Source organism: Triticum aestivum, chromosome 3A (genome assembly GCF_018294505.1).
Source record: "Triticum aestivum cultivar Chinese Spring chromosome 3A, IWGSC CS RefSeq v2.1, whole genome shotgun sequence".
Classification (NCBI taxonomy): Eukaryota; Viridiplantae; Streptophyta; class Magnoliopsida; order Poales; family Poaceae; genus Triticum; species Triticum aestivum.
The window spans coordinates 57,627,544-57,638,883 of record NC_057800.1 but is presented as its reverse complement, the minus strand read 5'-3'; the positions used below and the strand labels follow the sequence as shown (position 1 = coordinate 57,638,883).

Genomic DNA, 11,340 nt, shown 5'->3' with positions numbered 1-11,340 from the left:
CCATCTCTGTTTTTGCAGATTAGAATCAAATATGTTTGCTAGCCTATAATCAATTCTTTAGTCAAATGACCCGCAATGAAAGAAGCGTCTCATACAAAAATCCAACGGAGTGAAATCAGTGAATACCGACTATTCTTTGGTGTCATGGAGACACTAGCCGTTTTCCACGCCTCCCATAGTAGAGGTGTCGCTTAGCTTTTCCTTCATCCCATTGTTTTACTACTGTCGCGTTTCAGCTTATTCATTGTGACCTTTGGACTTCACCCGTTGTAAGTTTTTTCAGCTACCAGTACTATTTAATAATTCTTGATGATTACACACATTTTTCATGGTCGTTTCCCCTACGCTCCAATTGGACACCTCTCTCACCCTACGTCGCTTTTTTCGCTTGTCCAAAACCAGTTTCATGTTCTTATTAAAAGCATGCAATATGAAAATGGTGGTGAGTTTATTAATGGCTCCTTACGTGACTTTTTGTCTACTCATGGCATCACTTATGGCTTCTCTTGTCCACATACCTCACCACAAAATGGGAGGGGCGAAAGCATGATTCACACCACAAATGATATCGCTCGTACTCTTCTTCTTCAAGCCAACCTAACACCTCCCCTTCGATGTTTTGAAAAACACACCTCCTTTTGGGTTAAGGCCCTTCACACCGCCACACACCGCTTCCGCCTCTATTCGTCACACGGCACCATACTTTCTTGTATATGGCCAGCATCCACACTACGATCACCTACGTCTTTGGGTGTCTATACTTTCCTAACTTGTATGCCACATCACCACATAAGCTCACTCATCCACATCCGACACAGATCCCACCCATCCACATCCGACACGCACGGCTTCCACCAGTCTCCACCCGACACGACCGGATCCAATCCGCCTCGTGCTCATCTGCCTCGACACTATAGCAAGTTTAATTCACCGTGGAAGCCAATTCACCTGTAGATGCAAGCAGTTTAATTCACCATGAAAGCAACGTATTTATCCATTGGAAACTATTTTTTTGTTAAGGAAGCCAATCTTCTAAATAATAATGGAACAATATTTGCTTCCCAAGGAAGAGGACCGCCTGCTAACCATCGGAGCTAATCCCATGAAATATGGTAACAAATTACTGTAGAAGATGTGATTTACGCAAGCAGTTATGGAAAGAAAATCGCTGTTACTAGTGTCTATCCAAACAAGCTGCATGCCTAGGCATCACCACGCGCGCACACAACACATCGGACGTCCATATTACTTCCAATCCGATGGCGTATGACAGGTCTGATGGGTGCATATCATGGTAGTCTGACGCCTAGGATAAATTCGTGCGCGTGCTCATCTGCATCCGCACCATCTAAACCCTAGCTAGCCGCCGCCGCTCCCTGATCGACTGCTCTCTCCTCGACCTTCACCTTTGCACACCGCCGCTGAGCGCCTGCGCCGTGACTTAAAATGCCTCGCCGCCAGCGGGCGGCGATGTCGTCGGAATCGGATGATGCTAGTGCGCCGGAGTGGGGATCGGAGGATGAGGATGACGATGACGAGATAGCTGCACAGGGGGCAGCCGCAGCGACTTTGGCGGCGGGGTTACCGATCAAGCTCGTGATCGACACCAAGACTCAGAAGGTGCGGTTCGCCGAGGCCGGAAGCGACGTCGTGGAGTTCCTCACCGGCCTCCTGTCCCTGCCGCTGGGCACCGTCGTCGACCTGCTGACCAAGGAGCGCATGGTCGGCAGCATCGGCAACGTCCCCGGCAGCGTGGAGAAGATGGACGCCGGCTACAAGGGCAAGGAGCGGCGCCTCAGCCCGGCCGTCACCCCCGCCGCGCTCTCCCGCCTGCAGCAGCTGCTGAGCGCGCACCTCATCAACGGCCGAACCTGCTGCCATTGCACCAGTTCCACGTACAATGCTGCCGCCGCGGGAACATCCACGACGCCGTCGCTACCCACGGCCACGTACACTGTCGGGGACGACCTCTCGGTGACTCCGGCTTCTTTTTTCACGACCATGTCGCTTCTGGGCATCGCGCAGTTCGCACAATTTGGTGGCGAGGACCTCAGCACGCTGCAGGAGAAAACCGTGAAGATCGGCAAGGAAGAGGTATGTACGTGGCGTCCTTCGGTTTCTGACTAGGACTTTTGAACTGCTGGTGATTGATTTTATTTTCCCCTGCATGCGTTGGAATTTTGTAGGCGCTGAGGATACTCGCTGCTTCCCTCCAGTCCAAGACCGTGCTGACGGATGTCTTCCTCAAGAGTCAAGAGTGAAGCCATTGTCCACTAATAGTAATTCAGAATTTTTCATTGTCATATATCATTATGATAGAAAGGATATGTTTTTCAATATCACTTGAATTTAGTCGTGATGGCATATTTTTCTTGTGCGGCTGCTGCCGTGATGAATCAAAGATTCTGCCAATGTTGCTTTTGGTGTCTCTCGGTTCATTGTTTCGATGAGTGGGTGTTAGAATTGACAGTTCAGTATAAACTTGAGCTAGTTTCGGATCAGCATACACAATCCCTATATCACTAATTAAACAAACACATACTGTATAACATAATCAGCCATGCAGCACATAGTAGGACCTCACGAAATGGTACTGGAGTCCCATCGGTACTGATGGGGCAGTCAGTAGTGGCGGTTTTAATGTCGGTCTGAAGAAGACGTTCATCTTCTCCATTGGGGAGCCCTTTCAGGCGACCAAAATAACCTGGGTGATGCATGAGTACCACTTACTTACGTGAATGGGGGTATAGTAAGAGCACCTCAGGTAGTTCACACAAGTGGCCTCGCAAGAAGAAAGGCAACCCAGACAATGTGAGTACATGTTATTGTATCTAGCATTTTGTTAAACTATGCATTTAGCATCATAATATATGCATGACAAACGTGCCAACATGCATGGATGCAGAAATTGGGTGGTAATGCCGGGTGTTTGAGCCAAGCTATGATTCGCAAGTGATCTTCCACACAAGGATGACATGGAATTTTCATGCTTAGATGAGGTGTTCCTATCCCTAGATGACTATGATGAATTTAGTTTACCGAAGAATTAGAACCTTTGCTAGCATAGTTGATAGAATGAGTTTTGTGCGTATGATGCCATCTGATCATGGTGATACACATAAGAGAAGCTTCTTCCTTAATGATCAATTGGTATGGTAGGCATAAGCCTAATTAGCTCCATCTAGAACAAAGATGTAATTATTCTCCTCAAAGAGGTGTATAAAATATATTTAATATGTTTTGACTACTACAGAATATAAGTGTGTAATAGCCTAATGGGCAGTCTTTCAACTAGCGCTTACTCAATCATTTGATGGGTTTTCCTAGCAAAGGGCATGTCCTGGATGATCATTGTATGAGGTCACAGTGAGCACTATAAAGAGGCTTGTGGGGGTTATGACTTAGCTAGGACTGGTTTTGGAGAGATGCAAGCAATGCTTGTGCCTGCCAACTACGACTCATTGTGTTTCTATGTGTTGTGAACAATGTTATTGTGCCCACAAATCAAAGGCCAAAATGAATCACTCAGATGCTTTTAGATCACATGGATAAAAATGAGCATGGTTATAACTTCCGCAAGCATATTGCTATGGATCATCAATGAGATGAGCTTCAAAAGGTAATAATGTATACTAGCTATACCCGTGCGGCGGCACGCCGCACCCCGGCAATATGTAATGCTTATAGATGGTGTCTTTGTTATATGCAGTGAATTTTAAATAAGTACTATGTGGATTGTCAACTATATACCCTCAAAGAGGGTTTATATTTCATTCATTTGCATTGTACGATAATCAGCTTTCCAAACGGAAAAAAGACATTACATCTTAAAACTTTGTTGCATATAAGAAGTAACACATAGAAGCAAACTGGAAAGGATACATTTATTCTCACCCTATGTGATGCATCTTCCACAAAAGGATGTACGCACTGGCAATTTACTAATAAGATTAAACGCTGTAGTCAATATATATTTACAAAGAAAGATGTACACATTGCTATCTCATACCAAGACCAGGCATGTTACAACCATTGCCATCTTATACTATTCTAGTGCGGCCGCCAGCGAGATGACACCGGTGATGATATGATTTAAAGCTCGTGCAAATTCTTGCACATGACTTTGTTGTGGTTTAGCACTTAATCAGCATATACTACGCTAAACAAATGTAGCACTTAGTTTAGAAAGCAACATAGCATGTGAATATTTCAGTACAGGGTATTCAGTAAAACACGAATCTGCATGATGACGGTCTACTCAAGATAACATGTCAGATTATAATTCAATATACCACCACTTGATCACTGAATATGCCAGCTTTACTGTATTATACATGGGCAACCTTTCTGAAGTCCCTCTGCCATATTTTAGGCAGGATCTCAAGAACATACATTCATTTTGCATGAGGCCTAGGATTATGTAAGGTGGAGGTGTCGGACAGTAGATAGAGGAGCACAGTTGATTTTTCTCATCAATGTTCCGGCATGTGAGCAATTTGAGATCATCTCTAGGCGACCTCTCTACAACGCTAGCCAATGTGACATGGCTAATGGAGAGTGGAGTGAAGGTGAGTAACAACCAAGGCAGAGCTGCAAAACAATTCAAAACTTAGGCTACGACGCTACGTTACAGAAGTGTGAACCAAACACCTTATAAGGATACTTCATTATTACCACCTCTATAATCCATGTGCTTCATAACAATTTTTTTTGTTCCAGACCACATGTAGCAGCATAGTAGGATCAGAGTTACTACATAAATGAGTGAAATTACACTCCAAATTAGTAACCGTCCTATTAGTGAAAAATCACTAATTTTCACAATACATTGTTCCTCCTCAAACTATATACTACAATAGTTTTCAGTAGGCTAATTCAGAACTATTCTCAATGGATGCACATGACATGCTATTTCTTTATCTTGTTGTCTTGAACGAATGGGAGATAATGAGCTCAAGGGTCGGGCAATTGACACTGAAGACTAAAGAATACCTACACTGAAACAATATCCATCCTGCCTTTCTATTCCAAAAAAGGGTTAACCATGTGAGACGTAGAAGTGCATATGAGCATGTCTTCACATATGAACATTGGAAATTAATGGGTAGTGAGGAAGTTAACATTGCAATGCATAATGAATGAACGAAAATCAATCTATCTAAACATCATTAAAAGAACTGAGGTAATGCAATATATGAAACTTTAGGGGGCAATAGACCTCACAGTCATGCTACAAACTTACACTATATAGCCAATCTATTGTCTCATCAATGTAACTTGAAAGAAAAATCAAGTGACGTGTTTCTCAATTATACTAAATAAAATGGTCGAACTATGTAGCAGGATGTCCTGACCAACCACAAAAAGAACCTGCTAACTATCGCACGATGCCCTTAATGCTATAAGTGTAGAACAGAAAAGAGGAACTAAACTAACTAATGAGTTCTTGTCCATAAATGTGGCAGTTAAGAATAAGCATGACAGAGACGTGTTACCATACATAGAGCAAACAAACAAAATTAAGTCGGATCAATTATTTGGTTCATGTTCATTGCCTTCTTAGTGCAGACATGATGAACCAATAATATCCCACATTATCCTATCTGAGGTTAAAAAATTATCTCAAATAATTAGTCGCTCTGCATTCTTCTGCTACACACATCAACTATTCAGGTCCTACATTCAAAAATCACAAGAGTTACCTGGAAAATTGTCTATCATCTCCCAGTATTTAGTTATCCCGGTTTTGAAATCCCAACTGAATACTTGATGGGTGTTGCATCATGGAAATTTAAACAGCTTGCCTTATACTAACCTCCCTGGCCTGCAATTAGTTTTTGTCCCCGTGCTCATGCCTGCTGCATCACATGGAAGGGGGTCAGTGCCAGGTACTCAGGTCCATGAACCATCACGATCAACAATAATCTAAAATCGATTGATCAATACATAAGCACCTGCAAGGATAACCACCAAGGGATACGACCATACTGTTTCCTTGTACACAGCCTGCAGCAGAACATATACTGTCAATCAGGAAGCACAACCAAAAATAGAGAAACAAATAGCCTATAACAATCTAATAGCTGGGCTGGATGTGTAACCAAATACCACAACGGCAAAATAGCTTTCGTTAGCACGATACAAGAGCACAGGCATATCATAGAAAATTGAGTACTCCAGAAATTTGAACAAATTGCTTCCGACCCATCCAGTAATGGGTGTGGCTCCCTATTCAGTTTACTCCAATACTTCAGTAACCCTCTGATTTTCAAGTCTGCTCAACAGATGGGACATCTGATTGTTTTGGAGTACAGGGTACTGGACCAAACAAAGGGAAAACCAGAAGATGTCTGTCCGTTAGAAAAAACTCATAATTTTCTGAATATTTTGATATTTTCTGGATTTAACTGTTCATGGCAGGAACATATGGTCTCGGTCCAGACCGGAACTCTGTGAGCTAATAAGTTACTTTACTTCCTGAACTTAATACAGTCTACATAATGTACCCAATGTACAAAGCTTATATTTCATCAAACCAGAAACCTTGAAAGAATGATACACATGCATCTAGTTGTCCCTAACGAATTTAAAGTAGATACGTGTATTGCAATGTGCATTGGTACTTCAAAACAATCATCTTGCATCTATTTTTTACCTGAGAGCTTCTCACAAAGGCAACCAACATCCATTACTAAAACATTATTTACGCATCTTCTATCATAGTAGCACTCACCCAAGATCTCATACACTGGAAGAGAAAATCAAGGGATAAATTAGGGGCAAGGTTGAAACATCAGCACCAAATGATCGCTGACAGTATGTCACTAACTGGAAAAAGAGCATTGAGAAAAGAAGTGCTCGCTACTCAGTAAAGAACTGTAGTTCCATAAACCTGAATAATGGATGATTGAAGAGAGCCGCAGTTGTACTAAAGGATTGAGAATTTTTCGGCGACAAATGAAACTCCCTCTAGCGCAATAGAAACCATCTCCACAATGGAAGGGGGCATCCTCCACAACTTCATGGTCGCACGGGAACAGCAGGGACGCGTCCTGCACGTGTGCCAGAGCTGCTAGGCGAGGCTGCCGGAGCAGGGCTGTCCCGCAGCCTGGGACACAACGCCAACCCTGGGGTTGCTGCAGGTGGCCGGAGGCTATGAAGGCGTTGGACCTGCGAGACAACATCGAGGTGCTCGCGAGAGGGGATGATTCACAAAGATTTGCAAAATTTGTATATAACTAAAAATATACAATCAGACCATAGGTGAAGACTTACGCTGGTGGTTCCTGGAAAAGCAGAAGCAAGCTCGAGCGGTCAGGCCACATCTCCGTATTCTCGAGGCCTCCTCGTCAGCGCCAACGCCGTGGGCGCTCGCTATAGTTCCCATCGACAGTAACCAGGGTGGCCTGCACACGAGAGGTTTTCGAACATCAAGCGCCGTTTTGGAGGTCCCGGCGGCCAAACTCGCTCCACGCTGGTCCGGTATATAGACTTGGCTCGGTTGGGGCAATTGACCGAACACGTTACAGGCAGCTCAGCATCGGTGTAGAGTAGACGACGAACCTAGTTAGTGAGGTCGTTGGAGGAGGCCGTACGGGAACGGGGAGGGCGCTGGAAGAGGTCGGAGGTGAGAGGCGACGTTGGGGCATCGAGAAGCCGAGGAGCGGGACGAAAACCGGATCAGGCCATCGGTGGAGGCGGTGGTGGATGCCGAGAACGTGGTGTGACGACGGATTGCGACGGCGGTGGAGCAGCGGTTGACTGTTCTGCAGCGGTGGCGGTGGGAAGCGAGGCAGCCGTGCAGCCTTTATATAGGTATGTCTAGCGATGCCTTTTTCTAGAGAGAGCGATTGGAGCGGTGAATCAAGCGGCAACCGACTCAGCTGGACAAAGTATATCCGGCCAACAGAGCCAATCCAACCAAAACAATCGCTGGATACACTTCAAAGCGTACACCGCAATATCCCCCAGTAATTAACGTGGCGGCCTCCCATTGGCCGGTTTTTTTACTGATAAAAAAAGTCAAAAAAACAGTGAAAAAAAGAATCCTGGTTAGATTTAGTATATGTATAATGTGTGTACCACCATGCAGTGGCGAGGCTTGCCAAACCAGTAAGCACTGGATTTTGTAAACTTGTTTAATCATTTGCACTGCATGATGCATGATGCACTGGCTTTAGATCACTAATCATGGATAGGAACTGTTTAGCAACTTCTTTTAGTACTATATAAATGGTTATTGACTTCTTAATCCAACCCTAGAAATGTGATTATATATTGAGATCTCTTATATATTCTGTTTGTCCTAATAGAAGATTTTTTAACATAATACAGATGCTCATATATACGTACATACACTCACCCTTATGAACGCACGCATGCACAACCTATCCTTATGAGCACTTCTGGGAGACTAAGCGGACACATCATCTTGAGATTGACGAAGTTGCCATAGATGCCTTGGTAGTCGACGACGACAACGTCTCTCCTCCCACAGAGCACACATCGCGGGAAGACCTGTAATAAATTCAGGAAAATGCGAGCATCCGTGTCAAGTCTAGGACTTGAATTCAAATGGGCCGGGGATACCACTGTCCTCCTAACTATCTAACCACAAGTTGGTTCGCATTCTAATAGAAGTTACTAGTGCCATCCATGGTTTCAGCATGATTGTCGTTACTTCTCAAGGCTTGTGCAATGCATGCTGACATTATACAAGTGTGAAACAAAGAACATGGATAAACAAAGAGAAAAACTCAACTAACTGTAACTATACAAGTGGTTATGGGGTTGTTTTGGATCATTGCCCTCACTTGCCCTGCAGAAGAATTGAGCGTTGACCCCACCTTGGTGGTCACTTGGATGGAGACCAAAAAATTGGTGCGCCTACACTTCTATGACAACCCTAGTTCAATTCTAAGCCAATATTATGCCCAGGCACGAGAGGCAAAATCCTACGCCAATTATTTGGCGAGCCAAGATTGGTAAGGCCAGTGTGGGGTACAAACCAAACAACCTCTATGTGTTGTCATTTGAGTAGTCCATTAATGACTTTCCAATTGATGCAATACAGGAAGAGAAAAATGTGAAGTTAGCATTCCAATATTAGCAAACAAATAAAATATAATAAAATGTATGCTTTAAGTTTTTTTTTTTTGTACATTCTTTGAAAATCACAGTATCGAGTATGGTCATGATATTACTCGAGCCAAATGACTACGTATTATTTACAAAATAAATCTAGTTAATCTGAACAGTAATAGGAATACATGATAAAAATGCACCAAGACGTTAACCAAAACAATTGCAAGATTTACGAATAGATAACACTATATATATCTCATGATTTACCAATGCAAACATTAACCATTAGCCCATGTGAGTGCGCGTATAACTTATCATGGAAATCATTTCCTTAAATGAGCAAAACACTAATGGAAAGGTTGCTATCAAAGCCATTTCAAACCGGCAATTTTAGTATTAACAATATGTCAGTTTTATTATTTGAGAGCGTGGCATTTCTATTATTAAGAGGATGACCTTTTTTTTATTGGCATGACAGTTTTATTTTTTCCTTGGCATGCCATTTTTCATGATTTTTGCAAAGTGGACAAAATAAATCAAAAATTTGTAGCATGTTTTGTGTTTGGTGCATGGCAAAAATAAAGTAAAAATGTTCTCCAATATGGCATTGTTCGCACAGTGAAACATCTCCACCGCAAAAATTTATTAAAAAAGTAGATCACATGGCACTTTTTTCTAAATCATACCATTGTAAATTTATAAATTAGAGAAATGGCAGTTTTATAAAGTAGCATGACAATTTTCGTTATTTTAGATCATGGCAATTATAAATTTATATTCCTCTATTTTTTATAAGAAAATATCTATTTACCCCCTCCTTTTTGGTTTATAGGGCTCAAATCTGAAATCTCATCAGCCAAGGCATTTTGTGAGTGAAGGAATATATCTCGTACTTTACAAAACTACTCAAATTAAACTCATGCATTAATTTGGATTAATTGCAATGCATGCATGCTTGGCCACTAGATGAGTAGGAACATTACATGCATTGATGTGTTCTTTTTTAATTCTTACATGCAAAGATTTAATGCGCCTCAAAAACTAAAAATAAAATGGAGATAAGCCCTTTAAATTGAAAAAAGAGTTGAAATAAACCCTATAAACCGAAAAGAAGAAAGTATATTTTTTATTCATGGATATAGCATCGCACGTCACAGCGAACCACAATTTCAGGTGAGCGCGTGCAAGCAGGTGCGCGCGTGCAGCCTCTCTGTTTGACGAAAATACCAGACAATGCACACAAAAAAACAAGCTGCACGCGGTTAAACGGGTGAGATGCGGTTTTGGGAATCACCTGATGGTTTGTCAGGTATAAGAGCAACTCTAGCAGATCCTGCAAAAAATACGAAAGCGCAAAATTTCGGTAAGTATATGGGCTTAGCCTAATTTTTCGGTCAGAACAGAGTCCGCATACTCGCCCGTCCCGTAAAAAAATTTGCCGCGGCCCGCAAACCGCATTGCCCGACCACTATATCTACGGTTCCGCGGCGCGTTTGTGAGTCGAAACCCTATCCCCAGCCGCCACCGAGCCACACAATTCCCCACCCCCCTTCTCCACATTTCTCGCCGCCGGAGACCACCTTCCGCCTCGATCTCTGGACGCGGCTCCGGCAGCAGATCCGGCGGCGGAAGCAAACCCGAGCGCAAGTGGCGCGTCCGGTCGAACGGCGCGAGGAAGTGGATCAACCGCGGCCTCTCGCCGCCGCCGAGCTTCCGCATCCGCGAGACGGACGAGTACGACCGTCGGCACGGCCGTACCCCGTCCTCTGTCACGTCCTTCTCGTCCGCAGCGAGATCTTCCTACGCCGGGAGCTCCTACTCTTCCGGCGAGGGCCTTCTCCCCGTGAAGAAGAAGTGGTCGAAGGAGCCGGAGGACTTCGAGTTTGTCCCCGTCAAGGAGGAGCCCGAGGAGCTCGGCCGCCGCGGAGTCGTCGGGCTGGAGGACTTCGTCGCCGACGTCGACGCGGTTGCGGCAGCGGAGCATGTACGAGGAGGCGGAGCACCGGCGCCACCACGAGGAGCTCGAAGACCTCCAGTTCCGGCAGGCAGCCGCGGCCAACCTCGCTGCCAAGGAGAAGGACGATAAGTGGCGGCACATCCGCGAGGAGCAGAGGGTGAAGTACATCGACCTCGGCAGCTCCGACGAGGAGGAATGAGCACCTCCACGGCGTCATCCATGGCCGCGAGCTCGCTGTCGTGAGATCTCCACCCCTATGGTACTAATATTGACGTAGTATATAGTATGAACTAGTGTTT

At 44.2% G+C, this 11,340-nt stretch overlaps 2 protein-coding genes across 4 annotated transcripts; one reads left to right on the top strand and one right to left on the bottom strand.

Annotated features, from left to right (window-relative positions):
• The first annotated feature begins 1,196 nt into the window (after positions 1-1,196).
• On the top strand, positions 1,197-2,421 carry LOC123057871 (uncharacterized). The gene is made up of 2 exons (XM_044480746.1): positions 1,197-2,094; positions 2,187-2,421. The coding sequence occupies exons 1-2, from the start codon at positions 1,447-1,449 to the stop codon at positions 2,259-2,261; spliced, it is 723 nt and encodes a 240-aa protein (XP_044336681.1). The 5' UTR covers positions 1,197-1,446; the 3' UTR covers positions 2,262-2,421.
• Positions 2,422-4,256: 1,835 nt separating this feature from the next.
• Positions 4,257-7,767, bottom strand: LOC123057870 (uncharacterized). 3 transcript variants are annotated; one of them, XR_006426985.1, is made up of 6 exons: positions 7,564-7,767; positions 6,893-7,406; positions 6,656-6,748; positions 5,955-6,006; positions 5,703-5,858; positions 4,257-4,590 (listed from the first exon to the last, which is right to left on the bottom strand). XR_006426985.1 is itself a non-coding variant. In XM_044480744.1 (5 exons), exons 2-5 carry the CDS (start codon positions 7,182-7,184, stop codon positions 5,831-5,833), a joined length of 465 nt encoding a protein of 154 aa, XP_044336679.1. In that variant the 5' UTR covers positions 7,185-7,406; positions 7,564-7,767; the 3' UTR covers positions 4,257-5,830. The 3 variants fall into 3 exon arrangements, 2 of the variants coding, with proteins under 2 accessions (XP_044336679.1, XP_044336680.1); XM_044480744.1 differs by having other exon boundaries at positions 4,257-5,858; XM_044480745.1 differs by having other exon boundaries at positions 4,257-5,855.
• Between the last annotated feature and the right edge of the window lie 3,573 nt (positions 7,768-11,340).

Bases quoted from the DNA above. Each gene is read 5' to 3' on its own strand.
- LOC123057871 (XM_044480746.1), top strand. From the start codon at position 1,447: ATGCCTCGCCGCCAGCGGGCGGCGATGTCGTCGGAATCGGATGATGCT. The intron at 2,095-2,186 runs GTATGTACGTGG...GGAATTTTGTAG, and splicing joins TGAAGATCGGCAAGGAAGAG to GCGCTGAGGATACTCGCTGC.
- LOC123057870 (XM_044480744.1), bottom strand. From the start codon at position 7,184: ATGTTGTCTCGCAGGTCCAACGCCTTCATAGCCTCCGGCCACCTGCAG. The intron at 6,007-6,655 runs GTAAAAAATAGA...GTTCTGCTGCAG, and splicing joins CCTTTGTGAGAAGCTCTCAG to GCTGTGTACAAGGAAACAGT. The intron at 5,859-5,954 runs GTGCTTATGTAT...CATGTGATGCAG, and splicing joins CTTGGTGGTTATCCTTGCAG to CAGGCATGAGCACGGGGACA.